This window comes from Thunnus maccoyii, chromosome 24 (genome assembly GCF_910596095.1).
Source record: "Thunnus maccoyii chromosome 24, fThuMac1.1, whole genome shotgun sequence".
NCBI classification, from domain to species: domain Eukaryota; kingdom Metazoa; phylum Chordata; class Actinopteri; order Scombriformes; family Scombridae; genus Thunnus; species Thunnus maccoyii.
This window is the reverse complement of record NC_056556.1, coordinates 15,805,635-15,830,548: the sequence shown is the minus strand read 5'-3', so window position 1 is coordinate 15,830,548 and position 24,914 is coordinate 15,805,635. Positions and strand designations below refer to the sequence as shown.

The 24,914-nt window shown below is 39.3% G+C and overlaps 2 protein-coding genes across 3 annotated transcripts; one reads left to right on the top strand and one right to left on the bottom strand.

Annotated features, from left to right (window-relative positions):
- The first annotated feature begins 705 nt into the window (after positions 1 to 705).
- On the top strand, positions 706 to 13,675 carry gpr137c (G protein-coupled receptor 137c). Its single transcript, XM_042404870.1, has 8 exons — positions 706 to 1,525; positions 7,100 to 7,149; positions 7,338 to 7,445; positions 7,550 to 7,688; positions 8,551 to 8,700; positions 9,912 to 10,037; positions 10,163 to 10,287; positions 10,503 to 13,675. The coding sequence occupies exons 1-8, from the start codon at positions 1,148 to 1,150 to the stop codon at positions 10,786 to 10,788; spliced, it is 1,362 nt and encodes a 453-aa protein (XP_042260804.1). The 5' UTR covers positions 706 to 1,147; the 3' UTR covers positions 10,789 to 13,675.
- Positions 13,676 to 14,188: 513 nt separating this feature from the next.
- On the bottom strand, positions 14,189 to 23,765 carry acp2 (acid phosphatase 2, lysosomal). 2 transcript variants are annotated; one of them, XM_042404833.1, is made up of 13 exons: positions 23,607 to 23,765; positions 20,879 to 20,974; positions 19,695 to 19,781; positions 19,332 to 19,392; positions 19,140 to 19,231; positions 18,960 to 19,058; positions 18,761 to 18,850; positions 17,597 to 17,680; positions 17,452 to 17,500; positions 16,768 to 16,856; positions 16,540 to 16,646; positions 16,123 to 16,298; positions 14,189 to 15,975 (listed from the first exon to the last, which is right to left on the bottom strand). In XM_042404833.1, the coding sequence occupies exons 1-13, from the start codon at positions 23,694 to 23,696 to the stop codon at positions 15,830 to 15,832; spliced, it is 1,266 nt and encodes a 421-aa protein (XP_042260767.1). In that variant the 5' UTR covers positions 23,697 to 23,765; the 3' UTR covers positions 14,189 to 15,829. The 2 variants fall into 2 exon arrangements, with proteins under 2 accessions (XP_042260767.1, XP_042260768.1); XM_042404834.1 differs by having other exon boundaries at positions 14,189 to 15,895.
- Between the last annotated feature and the right edge of the window lie 1,149 nt (positions 23,766 to 24,914).

The window sequence follows — 24,914 nt, the reverse complement described above, 5'->3', positions numbered from 1 at the left end:
TTGGCAATAAACCTGATTCTGATTCTGATTCTGAAGTAAAATTAGCAAAGATAAGAACATTTTATTTAAGAATAAGAATTGCAAATAATTACTATATAAACCAACAGAAATTGTTCCGTTTCAATCAAAAGTTAGTACAATGTGTAAGTGTATATACGTGTATATGTATGTATGTATGTATGTATGTATGTATGTATATGTAGATTTGTTGTTTGATGGATCCTCCCCTTGTTGTTGTTTTTTTATTTTACTTTTTTTCTCTAAAGTGTGTGCTTTGTGTCTGGTTGGCACATATGTTTATATGTGTTCTTTGAAAGAAAACCAAATGAAAAGTAATTTTAAAACAAGTCAGTACAGACGATCAGTGTTACACACCTCAGCAGAATTTAAATGCTTTTCTTTTGAAGGCAATCCCTCACTAATTTCATTTAATTGTTTTGATGCCTTTCCTTCTGTGAGAGACGCCCTCGTCCTTTGAGCCAATCAGATCAGGCAACAGTTTTGACTTGAACACATGACCAATCAGCAGCGCACAGAGGGCGGGCACTCCACAGCTGACATCATCATAAACCAATGAAGTGGCATAATTGTGGAGGTTGGGCCGCTGGATAAGCCAATGAGACGGCGCACTGGTTGAGTGGGCGTGGCCATGTCGTTCACTGGCAAGGTTTAGCTCGGAAACTGGCTGCGATCTGTGGCTCTAGAGTCAGCTGTTTCACACTGAAATGAGCGAGGTGTTGAGCCAAGATGGCGTCCGTCGAAGAGCCAGTTTCCGTTTTTAGCTGAGAGCAAGGGGGTGGGTCTAAAACTGCATCACAGCTGATCTGGAGGTTTGTCCCCCCTCAAGTTGTTTTTTGCAGAGAGCTGCTTTGCAGAGATTCACAGGGGGACCTCTCTCTTGTTATTTTTAACCTTGCGCCTCTTTAAAAAACTACACTTCCATTTTTCCTCAACCCATTATCAGATTTAAACCCCCGCGCAGTTTCATTATGCCACTTCTCTTCTGTATAAACTGCTTTTATCGCAATTTTTCACTGGAATACCCTCGTCTTTTTGTCATCCATGGTGAATTGAACCCATGTCTGACCCAGTTTTAGTGTTTTTGCCTTCCCAGCATCCCATGTGTTAGTGCGAGCCGCCAGTGGAGATGTTTTCGGCAGGAGAGGAGGAGGTTAATTCCCATTTGTTTACCTCACTGAAGGAGTCCCCTGGAGCTGCAATTTCCCCAACACTGGAGCTCAGTCTGACAACCATCTACACCGTCCTCTACTCTTTCCTGTTTGTTTTCGTTTACCTGCAGCTCTGGCTCATTTTGCACTACGGACACAAGCGCTTCAGCTACCAGAGTGTGTTTTTGTTTCTGTGTTTGCTGTGGGCAGCGCTGAGGACGACCCTTTTCTCTTTTTACTTTAAAAATGTGGTGCAGGCCAACCAGCTGCAGCCTCTGGCCTACTGGCTGCTCTACTGCTGCCCCGTCTGCCTGCAGTTCTTCACCCTCTGCCTGCTAAACCTTTACTTCACACAGGTAGGACTGCACCCCTCTGTGTGTGTGTGTGTGCGTGCGTGTGCGTGTGTGTGTGTGTGTGTGAGGGAGACAGAGAGAGAGAGGGTGTGTGTGTGTGACCTGATTTCATAAAAGAGCTGACACTGCAATTTTGTGCACATTGTTATCATTTGATTTCACATTTAATACACAGTTTAACCTCCTTACAAGCAAACTGTATTGTTGTTCTATTCAATTCTACTGACTTTCTTGTAAAATTGCTTGTAATTCAAGGTCCTCCTTTGTCAGTCATCACCCAACAGGCTGTGGGCCAAATCTCTCAGAGGATCCTTATCAAACTCTGGTTAAAGATGCATCCATTTAAACACCTATGAATCATTGTCATATTACTGTAAACAAAACGTCAAGTGTCATTTTAGCAAAGTCCACAGCTCCCATGAGGCTTCAACTGCATGTCTGTGGCTTAGACACGGATATGTTGGATAAAATTAGAGCTGGAACAATCAGTTGGTTAATTGATTACTTGATCAACTAAAACAATTTTTAAAAAACATAATTTTTCAAGCAAAAATGGCAAACATTTGAGGGTTCAAGCTTCTCCTTATCTTACAATCTGAACATCTTTGGGTTTTAGACTGTTTATCAGAAAAAATGAAAAGTGAAGACGTCACCTTGTGCCTTAGGAGACTGGGCTGGACATTTTTCACTGTTTTTTGATGATGAATCGATAAATTGAGAAAATAATCAACAGATTAGTCGGTGATACTCTTTGAAAAGATCCCTTCTATCCTTTCCTTTAACACTTATGCTGCTGCTGGAGATTTAGCAGATTTGGGCGTCTTCTAGGAAAAACGCAACAGAGCAGGCAGCTGCAGCCTTAGATTAAGTTTAAAAAACTGCATAATCTCTAGGTCTAGGTCGATCAGTCACTTAATTAATCAATCGACAGAGAATTATTTTGAATTTTTACAAAGACAAAGTCATTTTTCAAGTACAAATTCCAAATATTCCCCAGTTCCAGCCTCTCAATCAAAGGCATGCTGCTTTTATTTGTCTTATGTGATAGTAAACCCAAAATTTGGGGTTTTGTACGACTGAGCAATTTAACGAGGCCACTTTAAGGAAATTGTTTTGGACATTTTTCTTTATTGAACAAGCAATAAATGGGGAAAATAACCAACAGATAAACCGATAACCAGTTGTTGCTGTGTTAAACCCATGCAGTTATCTGAATACATCACATAACCTTCAGTCAGACTGCAGTATTGTCTGTGACAAATATGACATGCTGTTAGGCGAAGAAACATTAAACCGAACTTTTTGCTCGGTCAGCTTCTATAATAGCAGTAATGCCCTGCAAAATGTATCCGCAGGCAACGTTTCTTCCTCTTCAGATGGGGAAATGTGGCAACTGTGGTCACCAGCGGCCTACATGTTCCATGGTAGAGTGGGATGACAGACTTGAAGCAGTTTTTTTTTGGGTTGATGTTGGTTTGAAAGCTCTGGAAATGGACTCAGTTCATGTCCAAGGGGTTAGATATGTCAAGATCTCACAGTAAAAAAAAAAGCCTGTGCTGCATTAAGTCCCAGCTTCCATTGATATGTCCTGTTCAATAAGTGGACAAGCAAATATCCCTGTCAGCAGCATGTTATCACAAACTGTGTGTGTGTGTGTGTATGACTGAAAGAGACGGACACAATCAGTCAGTCGCGGCTGCCCGCTTCGAATGTCAAAGATCTCTTTGAAACACCTCCACATTTTGAGATTTTTAGTCGGTAAGCACAGTTCAGTCGCCACAGACGCACTTTAAAGGAATATAAATCTCAATCACATACAGGAGTGTGAGTAGCTCGTCGAACTGGTTGAGTGGAGATTAGGTAATGAAGCCAATGGTGTCATATGACTTGCTGAATAAACGTTGCGGCCCGTCAGCTGATCTGTGGCCAGTCGAAGCATATACGTGACCCTCCCTTTGAATGAAAATAAATCTCTAGCTTTTCTTTGCACTTTGTCACTTTGCATTAAAACATCACGTGTAAAACATCCAGTACAGTAAATTTGCGGAGTGGCAACAAAATGATGTTCTTCCATATCTGCTAAACCTGTCATTATAGGTTTAAAAAAAAAAAAAAAAGCACCTCCATCTATGTCGGGAATACTGTGTGACTGGCCAGCTCTGTGAACAAACTTTTCCTGCTTGTGGTTTTGTGTCTGGCCGGGTCAGACCTGGGAAACATATCAGATTCATATTTTCTCCCGCAGTAGAAACGCAGTAGAAGTAGCTCCTTGACCATCCTGCTGCAGTGCTTTTGATCTTGACTGTGACCCCTCTGGTGAACAGTGCATTACAATGTCAGGGTAACTTACTTTCGCAGTCATGAGTAGTGTAACAGACTGCTTTTATAGCCTCTGTAATACTGTTGAAGTTGGCTATTAAAAGATCCCCTTCAAATGCGCTTTAAATATAAGTGATAGGGGTCAGAATCCACAGTGTGTCCACACAGTCATTTAGTGCAAAAATGCATTAAAGTTGACCTGAAGCTTATATGAGGCTTCAGCAGTCTGAGTTAGTCATATCAAGTGGATATCTGCCACATTTACTGTCTTTTTTCCTCTTTGAAGCTTCATATTAGCTTCAGATAAACTTTTAAATACATTTTTGCACAGAAGGACCTCTATCACTTCCATTGTAAGTGCATTATGAAGGTCAGTATGAACATAAGGAATGGTTATGGCAAGAAGAACCTACTTCAGTATTCATTTAGGCACCTGACTTGTTTTAAGGCAGACTTGAAAAACTGAAGGAAAAAAACCCCATCATGCTTCTGTGACACACTCTGCTGTCTCACACGCTCATACATATGTGGAAATACTTGTCTTCTGATGAGTCAGGCATGAGTTGTGACCTGTGATTTACTTCCCCTTTATTAAATTTTAGCTCTGTCTCACTACAGAAAACAATAATGACATTTGCTCAGACAAAAACGCTGTATCACATCCCTCTCTGTACTGAGAGAATAAATGCTTCATAGATTTTTGTGGTACACACACACACACACACACACACACATACATACATGAAGTATATAATCCAGCAGTGCTCTGTTGGCTGGTTGCTTCATTTCTAGGTTACAAATTACCACTTTCTGACCTACATTCTCACACAAGAGGCTGAGTGTTTATGTATGCGTGTGCAAGGATGTGTATGTGTGTGTGTGTGTGTGTGTGTGTCTCTGTGTGTTTAAACTCAGTGTTGACAGTGTTAAGCCATTTTCAAGACCTTTTGGGTCATTGCACCTGTCATATAATAACAAAAAATTAATCATTGTCATCATTAATCAGAACACTCGAAGAGTCTGAAATATGAGACTTTGATCAGACTGATCAGATTCTGCTTATGTCTTCATATCTGTCTCACTGTACTTCTTAATTGCTAAATATACTAAATACTTAACAAAAATTAATTCCAGGAAATGAGTGACCTGGATCAGTGAAGGCCAGTGTCCCAGCTTTTGTACACTTAAACTGGACTTGTGCACAGTTCATTTGATGCTTTTTTTGAGGTCACTGCTGATAACATTGGCAGCAAGGCTGTTGGCCGTTGATATGTATTTTTTGTTTGCATAGTCTTGGCTATTTGCTCAATCATTTAATCTTTCAAAGGGAAATAAGGTACAGATACACAGTGTTTAGTACTCTAACACCTCTGTCTTTGGATTTGTAGGTTGGGCTCTTTTCTGACTGAAGCCTACTCTCCCAGTTCTTCAATTCACTGCTGATGCAAGTCGATTCTTTGCTCAGAAATGTTTTGGTGTTGTTGGTCGTACAAAACAAGCAATTATTTCAAAAGGCCACGTTGGAGTCTGGAAAATAATGATGGATGTTTTTCACTATTTTCTGACATTTCATAGATGAAACAATTAATTGAACAACCAATAATGAAATAATTATTAGTTGCAGCCCCATTTAATTTGTTCCAAACAAACCAAAAGTCTAAAGAGCATCACTTCCTGTACAACAAAGGGTTTTTCCTAACGACGGCAAATGAACAGGATAGTTTGAGTCATCATTGTGTTACACAAGTTGTGAATAGAAAGACACGAACAAAAAAACGTGTCACACGTATGGATACTGTGATACATCAATTAGCTGACAGTGGCACAGTGCTTTTCAAATGTTTGTCATTTTTATTGTTACTGCACACACTAGATCTGCTCTTTAAATTATTTGTTCTACGTTCCCCTTTAAGGAAAAATGGAGGGAGAAGCAACAGCTGTCTGCAAACCATTGGTTCTTTTTTTGGCTATTTACATGTAGCCAAACATTTAAATTTAGTTTGTATTTACATGAAGCAGTTACTTTTAATGGTAGAAAAGATAGAAAAAAACTACACAGGTTATTGCTAGTGTCATTGTTGTCATCTTCACGTCACCAAAAGAGAGTTGGAAAGGGTTTAGCATGTAGTCATAGTTTCAATATCTTAGCTATTGTACATAGTTCAAACTCCACTGATTTTATGATGTATAGTTTATGAGTTATATTCCATAATGCATTCAAGTCTACTGCACAAGTGTTTTTATAGGCCCCGTTCACTCCCTCTGCAGATATAACTCAGCCAATACATTAAGGTCAGTTGGTTCATATGATTATAAAACTCATGCCAATCATCATTATTTCACACAGTAATCACATACATTATCTTCAGGAAAGGCCTCACAGTATAACATGAAATAAAACTACATTTACCATGATGAAACATTTTATCCACATCACATTCATACAGCATCCAGGCTATGAGCTACCGAACCTCCACCAGAGAAAAGTACACTTATTATTAACACACATTTTCAGCCTAGATTGCAAATTAGCTGTAACACTGACTATTTGAAAGACTCACCTGCACATGCTAAGATCGTGCAAATTGGATGTCGAGTGGTTTGGTCCTTTTTTTTCACTGCTACCACTGCTGACAAACAGCTGACCGTAGCTGGTTCAACTGTCAAACACGCCGGCCCACCACCTCACAGGCCTGGAAGCTAACGGAGCATTTGTGTTGTATTGTCAACGATCTTTAATGTTCTTCCTTTAAGTTATAAAATCTTAACAATACATTAAAAAAATCCCCTCGACGTGACTTTAAATGCAAAACTAACTCACTGACTCAATTCAGCTGGACTTCAACTGGCTGAACAGTTTATATACATTATGTGTGTACAGAAACTCTTGTTTTTCCTGTATTGTTTGAACGTATGCTAGATAAATGTGTGTGTGTGTGTTTGTGTGTGTGTGTGTTTGTGTGTGCGCCCTAATGACACACAGGAATCTCCTCAGGCTCTGCCAAATTCACACTCCACTTCAAAAACAAACCAAGCCCTCTTTGCTCTCTCTTTCCTTCTATCTTATCTTAAGTGCTTTACTCATCATACTTTGTCTTTTTTTTGTGGATTTATTAAATCTTTCCTGTGGAAACTGTCAAAATATCATGAAAATTGGTCTCTGGATGAGTCAGAGTATAAAAATAAAAATAATACCATATTGAGATTATGAAAACAGTCTGTTTTGGCAATAATATTTCTATAATTGTCTTTTTTTAGGTGATGTTTAAGGCTAAAGCAAAGTATTCCCCAGAACTCACCAAATACAAGTAAGTTGAATCTTTTGGTAACTCCTCCTACCTAAACATAACCACTCTCTTTCTTCTCCTCTTCTCACGCACAGTTGGTTTGCAGCTTCTATACCATGAATTTTAATTAGGTTTTAAACAGTTTATTAATAAAGTTATGTATATCTTATGCTTACTGTCTTTCTTTCCCCCTCTTTTTCTCTCTCCAGGGTTCCTCTGCGTTTGTTCTTCCTGTGTCTCAGTATATTTTTCCTGGTGGTGAATTTAACTTGCGCATTGTTGGTGCAAGGAGCTCTGGAGCGCTCTGAATCACCAAGGTAAACTAACAATTATAACGTTTTCTGATTGCATAACAATGTCACATTTGGCCCCCCACACTTATTATTATCTCATATTAAGTTAATAACCTTTATGTCTCCAGTGATGGGGATATCAGACATGCGGTCCTGGCCCGGGTCCTGATCAACGACAGTCTGTTTGTCCTGTGTGCCATCTCTCTGGCTGTCTGCATCTTCAAGATCGCCAAGATGTCCTCTGCCAACGTTTACCTTGAATCCAAGGTAGGAATAAAAGCATATATGCATCATTTTACTATTTCAGACTTATTTTATTCAGGCAATGTTCTCACACAGCTGTTTTGCATTGAGACAAAATGTAACTTAGGTATTATATTGACAGGTCTTTTCATTGGAGTGAGGTAGAAAATATGTAGCCACAATGTGAAAATAGCTTATATATGGACATTTTTCCCAAGCAACTTGGTGGAAACAAGATAAATAACAGTTTAGAGGTGAATTTGTATGCGCAACTTGTCCTCGCATATCCAAACACATTAGTATTGTTAGCAGAACTTCCTGTGAAACATGCCAGACACTAGATATGTGCCAAATGTGTTAAACCATCATATTAGTTTCTGTCTAAAACCATCCACCACCTTATTAAAAATGCTGCATGCTAATAGCTAATTATGCATTCTGGGCAGAAATGGAGGTTTGCTTCTCAGTTTCCACAGGACTTTTGTGATTCTTGCAGTTTCCAAGGCGACTCTCATGTGTTTCCTCATAAGCTCTCAGTCGTTCTGGTTTGTTTTCTCCCCCACCGTATGTGCACATCCCACAGTGACTTTTTGCTCGAAAACCATAGATAATTTTGAAACGGATACCCGTGAAGATAACCTTTCTTCATTGTCATTTTGAAAGACGTAAGCGCTAAACGGTGACTCGTGATATGTACTATTATGTACACATACACAGATGTCCTGTCCCTCAAAACTCAATTTCTGGCCCACAGTCTGTCAGGGAGAGGCCTCAGTCATGTTGCTGGGTCACATCTGTCGGCTCTTATCTGATTTTCAATTACAGGCCTGTTGCCGACTGATATATGAGCGCAAGCCTGTAATAAGCACAATAACTCTTTCTCCAGGGTACATCGGTGTGCCAAGCTACAGCTATAGGAGCTGTGGTGATTCTCCTCTACACATCCAGAGCCTGTTATAACCTGGTGGCCGTGGCTCTGTCACCACAGGACAGATCCAGTCCCTTCAATTATGGCTGGTACAATGTTTCTGATCAGGTAATATACCAAGAGTTTTAAGTTATAGATGAAAAATAAGATTTTTTTTTTAATGTTTTGGTCAGAGTGTTAGAGTGTGTGAGTGTGACAATCCATCTTAGGAGCTTTAGGAAAGCAATGCTTAGTGGGGTAAAGGGCTTTGTTTGGCTATAAATAACCCTCTGTGTGTGTGTGTGTGTGTGTGAGAGAGAGAGAGAGAGAGAGAGAGAGAGTGTGTGTGTGTGTGTCTCTCCTGACCTACATCAGAGCTCAGGCCTTGAGACGGACAGCCCATTTTAAAGGGTTTCATCGTGTGTGTTTGTGTGTATGTGTCGGACATGATACACACATCAACACACATCTACAGTGTGTGTGTGTGTGTGTGTGTGTGGGCATTATCTGACAGTACAAATTATTCCTTTAATCTCTCTGTATACCAGCTGTCAGTCCAACATCTCAACATTATTCTACCCCCTTCCTTGTGCATGTGTTTGTGGGTGTGTGTATTGGTGTGTGTATTGTGTTGTGTACCAAGCTTTTTTACCCATATTTATGTTGACATTTTCTTAGTTTACATCACAGTAAGAAGTATCAAACCTGTAATATTGTATTACAACGTATCAATAAATGGTTGTCTGAAAATAGATATTCGATATCATCTGTAAGTGGTGCTTTTGTTTGACTTTGAGATAAATAAAGTTTACATATAGTTTACCTTCTTTTTATTTATCACTACATAACTGGCCAGAATATAACATAAGTATATTTGAGCTTTAGCTTGTGCACTGAGCCACCTAGACTGAAAGTAGCCTGATCACAGATGTTGGATAATGAATAACTCAAAGAAGAAAAAGCTGGTTGTTAGTTAAAGGAATAGTTCCACATTTGGAAGATGTGCTTATTTGCTTCCTAGCTGAGAGTTAGGCAAAAAGATTACTACTCTTATGTATGAAAGTAGTATCAATCTACTCATCTTACTCTCAGCAAGAGGGTGAATAACACCTTCCCAAACTGTACTGTTCCTGTAAGGCTGCCGCAAGTATTTGTCCACAGTTTAAAAAAATTATATGAAAAAGTCTAAAATATGTGCACTCAAAAGATGAAAAGGCATTAGTATGTTTAATATTTTCTGTTTGTTCTGTTGTTTAGTGTGTTCAAGATCCAGGTTATCAAAAGAATGTCTTCAAAAGTATATCATTGTGTGTTTGTGTTGTTTTGTGTGTGTGTTGCAGGCTGATGTTCAGGAGATCAGCGGTGAAGCCTACATCGTGTTTGGGATCATTTTGTTCTTCTGGGAGCTGCTACCCACCAGTTTAGTGGTGGTTTTCTTCAGAGTCCAGAGACCCAACCAAAACCTGGTAAAAAAAAAAAAAAAAAAGCATGTTATAAGTACAAATGCTAGCCATGATCTGTCAGACAGAGCTGTGAACCTTCTCAAATGCTGCAAACCTTAATGATGCTTGAATATCTTTATATCTCTCAGGCTCCAGGAGGGATGATCAACAGCCACAGTTTCAGCTCCAGAGCGTATTTCTTTGACAACCCTCGACGGTACGATAGTGATGATGACCTGTCCAGGAGCATTAACAACAGGACTGATCGGACCAGGTTGGAGCACACACACACAAGCACAAATACTCTGTTACTATCTGTTTTTCAGAGTCATTAGCAAATCAGTTGAAATTAATATTGTTTTAAGCTTTCGTGATGCAAAATCGATACCTTGACAGACTAAATGACTTTTTGATTGATTTTTCCACTATCTCTCTTCCTTATCCTCTTCAACACCTCTTCTCAATCCTTCTTAACTCTCGCTCTGTCAGCCTCCTCTCCCCCACCCCCCAGCTGGGGACGTCTAGTTGGTACGGCGCCATCCAGCGCAACGGGACCCTGACGGCAGGCGTGGCGCCGGCCCAGCAGCCGCCGTCTTCCACAGCGCCCCTCCTCTTTGCCTACGGAAACATCCAGAGCCAACATCATCACCACCACAACTACTACTCCACCCCGCAGAACAACTACCACCATCATCATCATCACAGTAACTACTATTCCACGCCACAGAATTATTACTGTGGATCACAAACGCATTTCTGCACACCGCAGAATTGAGCGGGCTCCACCGTGAAGATTGACTAATAACTTCCTGCGTTTTTTGTCACCATCTTGCTTCCCCGGTTACATCAAAGCAGAAACTTTTGAGTGATGATCGGAAGTATTGCTGAAGTTGGGCGTCAAAATTGGTTCGCCATATTATTCTGGTAAGAGGTGGTGGCATCAGCTACTGTGCCAAGACTAACTGCTTTTTGAGGACATCAGGGAGGTTTATATGGCGTGTATGGACCACGATGAAAATCATTGCAGGCCATGGACCAGGGTTTTAGCGCTAATGTGGCTGATATAAAGTCTATATAAACTTGATATGGTCTATAAAGACCAAATGTGTTGGTCAGATTGCCATTTCTGAGGCTGGAATCATCAGGGACCAGATAATCATTGTTCTCATCATCCTTTCTCCCTTTTCTTGATAATTTGCTTCGATCGAAAGAACCATTCTGTTCCATTATATTCAGTCAGCAGTGGTCAAACTGTGATTTGGGATCGAAAATGGCTTGAGTGACTGTTTAACGGGCAGACATTTGATACGAGTGTTGTAATTAGCTGGAAAAGAACAGTAGAGGGTGCTAGCTTGCTGGCTTGATCTTCCTCAAAAAGGCTTTTCTGGTGATGAAAACCAAATGATATGCATCCATAAACGGCATTTCATAGTGTGTCTTTATTTTAGGTCCGGTTATGTATGACAGGAATTAGCTGCTGCTAATTTGCCGTTAGCTTTTGGAGCAGTGAGAGCTAGCTTACACCCAATCCTAACAGCAACTGATCATCTATTTAACCAAGAAATGTCTCGGAAGTGACCCAGCAAAGCCAAAATCCAAAAAGCTCATGAAAGGTTCCTCCATTACAGACTTTGCAATTCTCATAACTGACCATTTTATTTCAGTGTTCACAAACATGTAAACTGCTTAGCCCCCAAAATATATGTGAAATTTATATGTAGCTGCCATAAAAGTGTAAATGTCAATCTCATTAACATGAGCTTAATTAATGATTAAATGTGTCATCAAATAAATCCATTCATAAACACAATTTTAACAGCCTTTAATGACAAATCTGCACAGTTACAAGAACATGTCACTGCTGTTGGCTAAAAATATTTATTGATATTTTCCATAATTGAATAATTGTTCGAGGTTTTTCAGCAAAAACTGGCAAGTGCTCACTGGCTATAGCTTCTCAAATTAGAATATTTTTTGGTTTTCATACTGATCTATGACAGTGAACTGAATATCTTTGTGTTATGAACTGTAATAAGTAATAATATATAACCAACATTCAACATTGGAGTAGAAGTCAGGAGTATGATTGTTTGTCAACTGGGTGGAAGGAAACATATTTGACCAAAAATTCTTCATGTAATCTGATCCTTTGTTAGCTGTGAGGCAACACTTTTGCACTTAGAAGAAGTTCACCTTCAGAGGAAAGGCTTAAGGCCTGAATGTAGGATTTCCTACCTTGTTTTACATATTTTTTCTCAGTGATCCTCTGTATTATCAATGTTACTATTTATCCTTTGACAAAGGAAATATCAATGTGCCATCACATTGTGTCATATCTAATAGTTTCATTCCTTACGGAAGAATATTTTTGCACAAGAAATGGTCGAGTGATGTGTGTTTTTAATTGTTTGTGTCTTCAAGCTAATCAATTTCTAATCCAAGTGTGACATTTTGAGTCAGTATGTGTGTGTGATCTAGTGTGTTAGTATGCTTTTATACATTTTTTTTTATTTTACATTGATTTTTACTGTCTAACAGATTTTATAGTTTATTTTTTTTTCACTTTCCAACTCTCCCAACACCATTAACAATGAATTTTCTGAATCTCATGACAGACTGCAGTTTGTAAGCAATATTTCACTTTGAGGGAACATTTCTCAGACTACAATCAGTGTATCTGTTCAAATCAAGATTGTCAGGACCGAAGGAAAAAGAAAATGCTGCGTGTGTGTGTTAGAAAACTTTAGCTATCATGAAACTCAATCTGTAAATGACCATGTAAACTTATGACTTCATATAAGAAAAAACAAAAAAGCAACATTGCAGCTGGATTTACCATCAACAGCAAAAAAAGGCTTGTAACTGGTAACCATATACAAGCAGTGACTGGAAAGCCTGGTTCTGTTTCTTGGAACAAGTGACAGGTAAAGTCATTTACCGCTGCTCGTGCTCAAAGATTCCATCACTTGTATCGAGAAGTTACATAAGACATATTGAAATGCAGTGAAGGAAATGAAGTTCTCATTGTTGGGTCCAGCTGTTCACCTATTTCAGAAAAATTAACATCTGCAGTGCATGCTTCTGCATCAGAGTGCAAGAACTCAGTGTGATATTTTTTTTTTCCCAAGGTGATATTTGTGTAAAAATGTTGATCTATCTGCTATGAGAAGACAATGATAATTGCTTTATGTTATGATTGTTTTATCCGTGGCCATCTGAATGTAACCTATTGTGAAACAGATCACTAAAGATGTATGCAAGAAAAGCACTACCATGTTTAAATAAAGGCCTACTGCACTGTTTTTAAAACAAAAGATGAACCAGAGTTTTTCACCATAATGGTCACAAACTGCTACATCACAACAGGTGTTATCACCAGGCTCGAGTGTAAGGGAGACACACCATGTCAAAGCTTAACAAATGATATTTAATTGAACAAATTCAACCAAATTAAAGGATGTAACTGACTGATTAAAGTATGAGGCGTGGAAGTCTGTGGGGTCAGTGGTGTCTGTGATGTGTGTCGGAAGGTGCATGAAAGTAAAAGTAATAACTAAGGCAGCATAACTAAACCAAAACAGGTGCCTAACCCTAACCTGGCAACACCAGGCACCAGGTGTTCCCAGTTGGGCTAACGAGCTACCTGTAGAGCAGACAGGTGAATAAACAGCAAACCAAAGATGACAAGGGTCATCACACAGGTAAGCAGGGTATCCTCAGATACAGTCACTTAGCTATGTGACATCTTAAAGTAGCTATAAATATTAATCTATAAAAGTTACCTCAAATATAACATTTAAGATAGTTTACTGGTCGGATGTACAGTAGGACAAATGTGATCAGTACACTGTGCACAGATGAACTTTGAATGTCCTTATTGTATTTGCAAATGCGGGTCTGACCGGCTCTGACTTTTTCCCACCAATATTTGCAGCTGGTCATGTGGTTGAATTTACCAGTTAACAAGTTTATGAGGAACATCTGAGTTAAGTCAAGACGACAGCTGGCCCACTCACTACAAAATATGGCCGAGTTTTGTTGCTGTTGTCTGAGACGTACACATATTTTACATAACTTACAATTACACAAAATACACAAACTGAGAATCTGTTAAGCATGTTATGAATAGAAATGTACAAAGAGATGTCATCCTTTTTCCAGATCTACAAACAAGATTCACAATAATAGATCATTTTATTTCTCCAAAACATTTACAAACATATTCTCAAAGTCTGATTTTGTTAAGCATGAAAGGAAATTGAAATGACAATTTTGAGTGGGGCCACACAACACTGACAAACAAGTTCAATGCATTAAATATTACAATTGTGACAGATGTTCTTAATTTTTCAGCAAATATCACTGAGCTCAATTTTTGGGTGTTTCTCTTCATGTCAGTTTTCTCTTATTGTAATATAAAATTCACGGTAATCTGAATCCTGAACCAGAAGACTCAAGGTGAACTAAATTAGGAGACTTCAATGTTGTGGTTTAAAGTGAATGTTATCTTTTACTAAAACTGTATGAGATGAAGCTTAGGGATAGAGTTTCTGATTTTTCATGATAACAGTATAAAATACCTGTTTACTTGCATTTAAAAGCTGCATTTAAAATTCAAAAATACACAAAAGATTTTCAGAGTTTCCAATCTTCCCAGATATTCACAATGAAAACAATCTGAAATCATATTCTGTTCACAATGGAAGCTGAATAAAACTAAAATCTATAAGCACTTGGTTTCTGTGACTGAAAGAAAAAGTGTCAGGCTCAGCTAAGTCACCCTTGAGCTGGTGTTTTAGTGTCTTGCTTAAAGGACAATTGAGGGCGGATGCTTGCTGTCACCCTGCTGCTGAAGGAGTTCACATGAAAAACTTGAAATCCTACAAAAATGCATTTTGTGCCTTACATTAGAACAAAAAACAAACCAAAATCGAAACAAAATGCACACCCCATTATTACAAATATTTAAGGCATCATGGTCATTAGGCCCCTGGATCAACAAACACACACTCACACACCCCCCACAAGCAGAATGATATGCAGATTCATGAATATATCTGTGCACACATGGGCAATACTCATGAATTTGCAATTACACACACACATACAAAATAAATGTAATCTTGCTCGTTTAAAAAATAATCTGAAGAACCAGAAGAACCAGATCAGTTCCTGAAGCATTCTGGACTTTGATTTAGAGTTGAAATTAGGTCATAAATTTAGGTCTTTAGTAGTAAGGTAACGTGTTATTTGGGCTACAGTTACTTTGATTTATCAAGCATTTGCATCGACATCACCAAGAACACACCGTTTCCCCAACATATATTCAGATTATTGTCACATAGTTCAAAATTTTCTGCGCCGACTTTCTAAACTTTTCTGCAGTCGTTCCAGTCCCAAAATGTGAATGACTGAACGTTGAAGTTGAAATCATTCATTTCAGCCCACGTGGGAACCCAGCAGGTGCTTCAGATGACAAAAATATCTTCCCTGCTGTTTTTTCTCGGTGTAGAAATCAGTCCTGGTCTCTCCGTGTCCCACCCATAACTCATCACATTAGTTTATAGTGATGATAGAACAGTTTGTAAAAGCTTCTCTAAAATCCTAAATTGAAGTGTTTCTCATTCTTCCCTGAAACAGGGTCATTTGGACCCATTATGGATGGAAACTCACAAAAAAAAATTGTATCATTGTGAGTCCCGAACCAGAGCTGATGAAGACATCACAAAATGTTTCAGAGTTCAGAGTTCATTGTCGTCACTGCTGTCCCATGTTGCAAGGCTTGTACCTCTCTGATGGAGGAGCCTGTGCTTCTGTCAGGACTCCTCTCCGACTTCATGGTTGATCACGTGGTGGTAACCCCGGCTGCTCACTGGCTCCTTCTGCCAGCAAATGACACAGAGGAGGACGGAGATGAGGAGGAACAGCAGACATCCAGACACCGCCAGACTGATGATCACCTCTAATCACCGAAAAGAAGGCAAAGGACAGATGTGGAGAGAGGAGAGGAAGGAGGAATGAAGAGAATGGATCAACAGAGACACAACCACCTTATTTTCATACCAGCAGCCATGAGTTTTGAGCTTCAGTGTTTGTGTTGACAGCTCACCTTTGTCGTTCCCAGCTGATGGCAGTTGACACTCTTTCTCCCTGTCATCTGAAATAGAGAGCTTTGTAATTTTCACAAAATCCTCTAGGGGGCAGTCAAGGGTGCAGCCTGGTAACTGAAGCTGGTAGGCGTCCACTGTGCTGTCGTTCCGGTAAAACATTGATACAGAGGCAGAACTGGATGGACACAAAGACAGAAACAGATACAAGGTGTCAGTTTTATGATTTAAATATGTTTATTGTCCATTATCAGCAGTTCTGACCCACAAATAAAGTAAAAGTCTCATCTATTTATTCCACTTAGCATATTATCTTCCTTTTTTTCCTGATACCGGCTCCTCATCATCACATGATGTCTGTGTGTGTTAGTATTATACTTGAGTGAGTGTCTTAAGTTTATTCTGTGTGTGTGTTTTACCCGTTGTCATCCTTGTACAGCTCAAATATTTGACAGGAGGCATATGGCGGCTGTCTTCCATTGAACACATTCAAGCTGGCCTGAAGAGCAGCTACAGTGGTGTCGTGCTGTGGAACACACACAAGCACACACACACACGTCAGATATGATATGTTAATCAAATAGTACGTACAAATATTACTTTTGGTGTTCTTGTAGTGACAGTATTATTATTATTAACTATCTCACCGCTGACAGCATCATCAATTTCAGTCGCTCTTTTGACTCTGGCTCGGCCATCTTGGAAAGATTCTTCACTATTTCACTCAGCAGTAAACCTGAAAGACAGACAGCGATACTTATGTCCCCATTTCATTTTAAATGAAGGCTGGAGATATTATGTATTTTTTATTTCCTGTCAACAAATCCCATCAAAAAACTAAAACCAACCAGTATTGTGTGTGTATTCAAAGCCTGATAAATCTTATTTCTCTGTGCCATAGAACTCATCAATGAGTCGCACTGCTGCACTGGGTGACATGTTCCTTTATTACCATGAACACACACATTGCAGGGATTAAAGCAAGAAAAGATATGCTAGCATGAAAAGTTGTCCAGGAGGAAATGTGGACAATGTATTGAATGAAGTATTATATGTATTTAAAACTGCTCTATGCCTGAAATCAGACATGGTGCCTGAGAACCTTGAGCCCTGACAGTGTAGCTGATTTTGAGTCAATCCCACACAAAATTATATAAAAATGTCAAAATGTCAAAAACGACATGTGACAGTGAAAAACAAGCTAAAGGCATAGATTTAATGCAAAATAATAAATGAAACCAGGAATACTTTTGTCTCTCTGAAGACAGAACTTTCCTGTTGATCTTGTATGGCAAGTCTCAAGTTAACTACAGCTACACACACACACATACCTCCCTGCAGCCGGCTCTTGTCCTGTTGTTTGTAGACCCCAAACATGACCTGTGGAAATTACACATCAAATAATATCATTACATTACAACACTTTTGTTTCCAAATATCCAGAATGACACATCAATAAATAACTACTGCTTTTACCTGAAATCCAAAGTCTTTGAGTATTCTGAGTTTCTCCATGACGTCAGGAGTCACCCAGTCAGGAGCGGACATGTTGTGACGGGACTGAATGCACAGACAAACACACACACACACACACACACCATGAAACATAAAATACACATGTCCCAACAGTTTTAATGAAGCAGTAATTAAGTTGACTTCTGTATTTTTGTTCTTGTTCGCAATTTGCCAGCAGTCCTCCGCCTGCACTCTCTTCCTCGCTGCAACCATCTCTCACATTGTTGCTCAACCGTTCTGTGGCTGCTCAGTGACCCAGTTACCCCACGTTTCATATTTAGCTCATACATGAGATCTTGCTCGATTTTGTGTATTTGATTCATAAATCCCTCAGACACAGAAAATGTCATCAACATCAGAGATATTGATGTCGTCTACTAAGATCCATGCTGAAACGCACACACAGACCTTTGTGAGCGAGATAAGGCAAGAGAAAAAAAAAACCCAGATGTGAAACTGCTACTATTTGCACAGTGCAGTTCCTCAAACAGCTGGCTTGCCAAAATGTCTGCGTGTTCCTCAAAACTGGTGAGGTAATCCGAGACTAAAACCAACACACGTGACATTTAGTGAGCTACACCCACCAGACATTTACACAAAACCTGAATAAACTTCTCAGCTCATATTCAAACCTCTTGTGACAACAATTTAGAGAGGTGATTTTTAACTCTTCGATCTTAGAAGTTATCTTGAATAATAGTGCTTGTATTTGACTCTAACTTGCCACAATATCCCACCTGAAACATATTTTAACAATGATATGAAACTGAAATTTCACATAAAGCAGATTTTTGTCAAATATAAACTAATAATTGTTTGTTTCAATCCAAATATATACACATCATGTTCTTATGTACATTTCATGCATTGTAATGTTCAAATGACAAATTCTCATTATGCAATTGTTGCTACGTCTGGTTCAATTCAACATTGTTTCGACATAACTCTAGAGAAAGTCATGTGAAAGGATTTTTTTGCAAAAGAAAAACTTTCCCAGAGATGAGCTCTTTCACAAGGTTGGACTTTCACAGAGAGGTTAATGACACGAATATGCTGGTTTTATAAAAACAAGTCAGACGTGTCTATACTGTTTTTACTGGTGTGTGTGTGTGTGTACGTTCTCACCTCACAGAAGAGTGTGTCATACACGCTCCAGACTGATTCCACATTAGTCTTATTCAGTCCTGTTTTATCCCTCACCAGATTTATAATGTCCTGAAGAGAAGAACACAATAAGCTCTGTGACCACTCATCAACATCTGTATCATCATTTTAAAAAATATTACTTCTACTGTATGTTCTCAGACTAAAGAAGAGACTGCACCTGGTATGTTTTGGTGATATTGAGAAACGCCTCTGTGTGTTCGGTTTCATTCATCAGCTGTTTGTAGCGAGGACAGTTTCCCAAAGGAAACGAGAGAAGCTAAGAAAAAAAGACAGAAAGTTCAGACAGAGAGCACTGAATCACTTATAACAAGGAGAACTACAACTGTTACATGCATACCCTCTCTTCACTTTGCGGCACGGTGTGCACAGGTATCGGCTGCCACTGTAAGTCCTTTGTAAAGACCTGCCGACCGCTGGGGGGGTAGAGACCTTGATGACGGCGAGAGACAGAATGATGCAGATTATTAAGGTGAGGAGGAACGCTAGAGAGAGACGTAGTGGGAAGAGGATTCAGAAGAGTTTTTCAGACCTGCGAGGTTAGACTCGGCGCTCATCAGAGTGCGATCGTAGTCTGTGCTGCGAACTGAGATCTGAGGACAAAGGAGTGAGGGATCAAATTCATTTACCAGCAGGTAAAACTGTCATTTAATCTTAAAGATGGATAAATGTGTTTGAATACACTGGAGAGTTTTATGAGGAGAGTTCATAACAGATTTTGGTTAGGTCAGGACATTTGTCAAACTTCCATCATGTTCCAGGAATTTCAGCACCAGTGGGAACCCTGTATTCACACCAATATGGCAAGAGGCCCCTTCTCCTCAGAGTTAATATGAATCATCATCTGTCTGTTAGGTGGCATGTGGTCTGAAAGGGGAGAGGAGAGTACGTCTACCTCGTGTCTGTCGTAGGATTCGTTGAGAAAGCCTTTGTATCGCTTCCTCAAAAACTGTCCCAGCTCATAATGCTGCCTCATACCCTCCTGAAAAACACACACAAACAGAGTGATGGAAAGGCAAACTGACATTTCAATCCTGATGGCGTCAATGGGTGTAGCTAAGCTTTGAACAGAAGTTTGACGTAGGACAATAACATGAAAATCGCACGTTAAAATTAAGATTCTCCCTCAATATAACCAAAGAGTCTGCAACAATGAATCTGTAACTCTGCAGTTCTCTGTTATATTTGTGAACTTTATCCAAGGTAAAATAATTTCAAGACATTATTTTATATTTTCATTCACAATGATATTTTTTGTTTGATTGTAATGTTTCCTTCGTCTTCATCTAATATTGTGTTTTCTGGTGATATGCTGCCCCCTATTTGTTTGGAGCAGGTGGCCAAATCTTACATATTGCACCTTTAAACCTTGATTCCAATTACGCATTTCAGATTTTAACAATGTCTCTACAGCGTAGTATTTCTGCAAGATTCTGTTAACTTTACCAGCTAAGTTAGTATCTATTTCTGAATCAAACTAAATTTCCCTCCAAATGAGTGTAAATCAAAGTTTGATTTATTAGATTTCTATATAGTTAAGAAATTCTGCATTGGTCAGATCAGATTTGTTTAGGAAATCCTTCATTTCCTTCCACACGGTTGCTAAATGTCACATTACAAAATTTTAAGCTTTTATACTTGTAGTCAAGTCTATTTATAGAGCACATATAAAAACAACTGGAGCTGACCAAAGTGCAGTACAAATTACTATGAAAAGGAATAACAGTGGAGATAAGACACTAATAAAATGATCTATTTCAATTCTAATCAGTTTGTTTATTTCAGGAAATACTAAACAACACAGTGAGGTATCAGAGGAGTTTTTTTCATCACTTGTATGAATTGCATAGTAAAAAAAATTATACTTAAGCACTGGAAATCCAAAATTAAATGGGGAGAAATATAGTTACTAGCTGTGAGTAAGCTACATAAAATTGCAGGAGGGTTTTTTTGTGGGTTTGTTTCTGGGGTCTTTATGTGAAGTATATATGATGTTGGTTGATATATTTTCGGAACATCAGAATGAAATCTCATTAAAAAAGAAAATAGCAGGTTAACAGTCAGAAATATTCATTATACCTGTGAGAGCTGTCCGAAGCCTTGTGGCCAGTCGCTCTCCTGGTGTGGGTCGGTCGGATAGGCTTTGACTGGTGATCTGTCACCATGTCGAAACAACTGCAGGGGAAGAGAGGAGAGATGTCAGCTAATGCTCCACTAACACGTGACACACTGTCTCTGCTTCTGTTTGCAGTATCTTTCGGTATTTTGCATATGTAAAAAGAGTGCATACGACATTGTGGATATTTGTATAATGTGATATCGCTGCTCATCATTCGGCCTTTGAGTGACACAAAGAGAATTTCTGTGTAACATTTGTAAACAACATGTTCCCCTCTGAAATAGAATCAAGCCAAAACCTTCTTCCTAGTTTTATCTGTGTCACTGGCAGTTACAAAATCCAGTCAGCTGACAGTAAAGATCTATTGTGTTTGTCAGACATCATTATGTCTATTCACAAGTCATCAAGACAAACATAAAGGTTCCAAACATGGTAGGCCTTTAAAATCATCATAAATAGTTTCAATATACTGTACAGGAACATTTTCAGGAACTGCGTTGATGAGCGGGGCCCCACACTTGAAACTGCTGCTTTGGTAATAAATAGGGAAGTCATGTACTGAGCCCTAACTGTGGTGTATATTAAATGTAATATCTGTCTCCAGTCAACTGGCGTTGTTACTAGACGCCAACACATCTCCTGCCTATTCAAGCAAAACAGTTTCAACTTTCGGTCTTCTAGCCACTACAGAGAAATGTGGGTTTCCGGTTTCCTGGTGTTGCGAGCAGTCATGCATGCATGACCGGGCTATTCAAAATAGCTGAAAAAGTGTGCAAATTCTATTTACGGATGGATTATCCCTTTAAAACTCTTAATCTTATCTGCCCCACAATCCAATGCATGGCTATCTTGTAGGAAACTGTTTCAAAGAAAGGGTCCATTTAGTAGAAAAGACATTGCTCTCACTAAATAGCTGCAACAACATCCACCAAAACAGCTTTCATATTAAAAAAAAAACAATGTTGTACTTCTTCCAGAGCTGACAGATGATCAGCTGCAACATTCATTGTGCCTCCTGACCTTAACCTAAAAAAGCCTCATATTTTAAACACAGTGACATGCAAGATGCTTGCTGTCATGGCTTTAACAAGGTAGAACATGACTGTGTCCAATGCTATTTCAATTCTCACGTCCCTGACAGATCCATGTCTGTAACACTTAAGAGGAATAGAAGAGCGCAAGGAAGAGAACCGAGTGATCCTACAGCCAGAGTCGATTTATAATTAATGTCAGAATATCACATATTAACATATTAACACAACAAGAGTTTTGTCGAATCTAATCTTAATATTGTGTCAGAAAATGTTTCTAGAGCAAGTCACGAAGCATTTTTCAGCACATTTGCTAAACAGAAACATTACCTGGAATGAACTTTTTAACATTCGATATTTGCAGCTCAATTTTGACTAAATAATCAATAGTACTTTTTCATTACTGTATATGATTTTCATCCTTAAGCAGTCACAGAAGAATATTATCACAACATATTTTACTTTAGGACAAATACAGAGAAATGAAGAAAGAAAGAAAGTGTTCTGAGCACTGAGATCAAGCAACGTTTTGTTCTTCCTACAGTTTGAAATTTGTTTGCTTGTGTCCCATCCTCAGAACTATGTTTGTATTCATCATCTTGCGCTGTCATCAGTGTATATAGCTCATTGTTGCTCTGACAAGACAATAACTTCTGTATCCTTGACTACACTTGCGCTACACTTTCCTGCCTGAGGCAAGCTGGCATTCCTGGTGAGCAGTGAACAGGTCCGCTGGGAAGGGCAGATGCTGCATCTGCAAATACTTGAGCAAGTGCTTTATGAATATGCGCCTGTGTTTTTTTTTTTCTTGGATGCAGGAAAAGACCCAAGCAGAGATAATAGGAGGATAGGGGACATGATGACCCAAATCATTATCAATTTGACCAGCTCAGCCTCAGATATGAGATATGACCCAGAAAATATCAGCTTTTACGTAAAAAATATTAGGCTTGCTAATCCAGTCCACAGCGGGGTTTGGTTTTTGTTTTGTTTGTGCAGCTGACTAAGTCACCTGACAGGATGAGTTTATAATAATGGGGAAAAAATGACAATGGTTGTTGCTCTTGCTCATTCCAAACACTTGAATAATTATCTGTTCAAACTGGCAGGTCAAACAGGTGAGGCTGGCACGTGTTTGTCAGGACTAACGTTAACATGAGAGCTAAGAAGACTTCAAATGATTTATTTCAAGTGTCATCTTGATACTTGCTGACATTTCCTGTTGTATTCTTTGTGAAAAGACTGTCTTTGGTCGTTTAATAATGTCTTACACAATTGCATTCAAATCACGCCTTACCTTTTTTATGCACTTTACAAATTAGTTATATTAATTCAAAGTGAATTCTGCTCTTATTTCAAGACAATGTCCACTTTTACAACGGGTCAGACTGGAAAGCATTAATTACTAGCGAGCGGTGTAAACCAAACACAAAAATGTGCCTTTTAAAGATAACTATTTCTTTGTGGTTTATAAATAAGCCGAATACACTGGAGGACCCCAACTATTTTACCCTGACTAAATTCATGTTTTGGCTGATATTCATGTTTACAGATAAGCCAAGACAACACAAAACTTGATACATTTTGAATGCAGTTCCGTAAACGTCTCTCCAAACCAAAAACGCAGCACTACACCACATATTTTAAAAAGACTCACCACAGTCACATAGACTAGTTTTCCTTCTGCTGCAGCTTTTCCACAGACAGAGGCAACCGTCAAGAGAAACAGCACCACACCGGAGACCATGGTTCCGTCTCTGTTGATGTCTTCCTCGGTCTTCTGTCTCTCCGTCTTCTTCGTCGTCTTCTGGGTCGTCTCCTTATTCTTCCTCTTCTTGTGCATTTCCGGCAGGCAAGATGCATTGCGGGACATTGCTGCCTCCCGCAGGTCGGGATTAGGCTGCAGTTCGATTCAATTCAGTTCAAAGGGCTTTATTGGCATGAAGGTTTCAAGAACAATATTGCCAAAGCATCAAAGTACAAGCATTAAGATTGGTGTGTGTGTGTGTGTGTGTGTGTGTGTGTGTGTGTGTGTGTGTGTGTGTGTGTGTGTGTGGTGTGTGTGTGTGTGTGTGTGAGCTTCTATTCAGTTCGGGGTATGTCTATTTTCAATGGTGTAATCCTGTTGCGACAATGAATTCAAGCACTGCTTTCACAGTCCTTGATTGGTTCTCGGTGGGATTAAGAAGGTATCTCATTGTGACCGTCTGTATTCCCATACATGATAATGTAGTACATAACTGTGCTCTGTGCTCTACATATAGGCTGCATGCCAAAAGTAGGTGTTTAACAGTTTGTTGTTTTCTGCAGGTTCCACACAGTCCATCTTCATGCTTGCCCATCCTCACTATAGATCCCCTGCTAATCCACAGTGTCTTAGTCGGGTCAAAATGACAGTGTGTCATGATATATCGTTGCCTAGATAGCAACGCTCTGTCTTCACACTCTTTTATATTGAGAAGTAATTACAGCCCTTCTTTTCATTTTCCCACCGTTTCTGCCACCCAGCTGTTATGTATTCCTTAATGATAGATCTACATTCAGATATCCCGATGAATACACTCAGATCAGTGTCTCTCCTCAGTGCCCCTTGAGCTGCCATGTCTCCTGCCTCATTCCCTTCTACCCCAACATGGGCTGGCACCCAAAAAAACCCCACCGAATCTCGACCTGTTATACAACAGAACCAACAGCTCCACCACAAGGTCTGGGCGGGCCCCTAACTTGTTTTCTTTCAGTGTCATTAGTCTGATCATATGACTGCCCTCCTCAGCCTGACCTCCTCTACCCACTGTAGTACCCATACTATAGCCACTAGTTCTGTTGTATATACCGAAACCCTCTCAGACAGTCATTTGAGCTTTATAGTTTCATGGTCTGGGATGAAAAAGGCAAAGCCTGATTTTCCAGTTTTGGGATCTTGAGCCCCATCTGTATAAATCTGGAGATAATGTTCCCAGTAGTT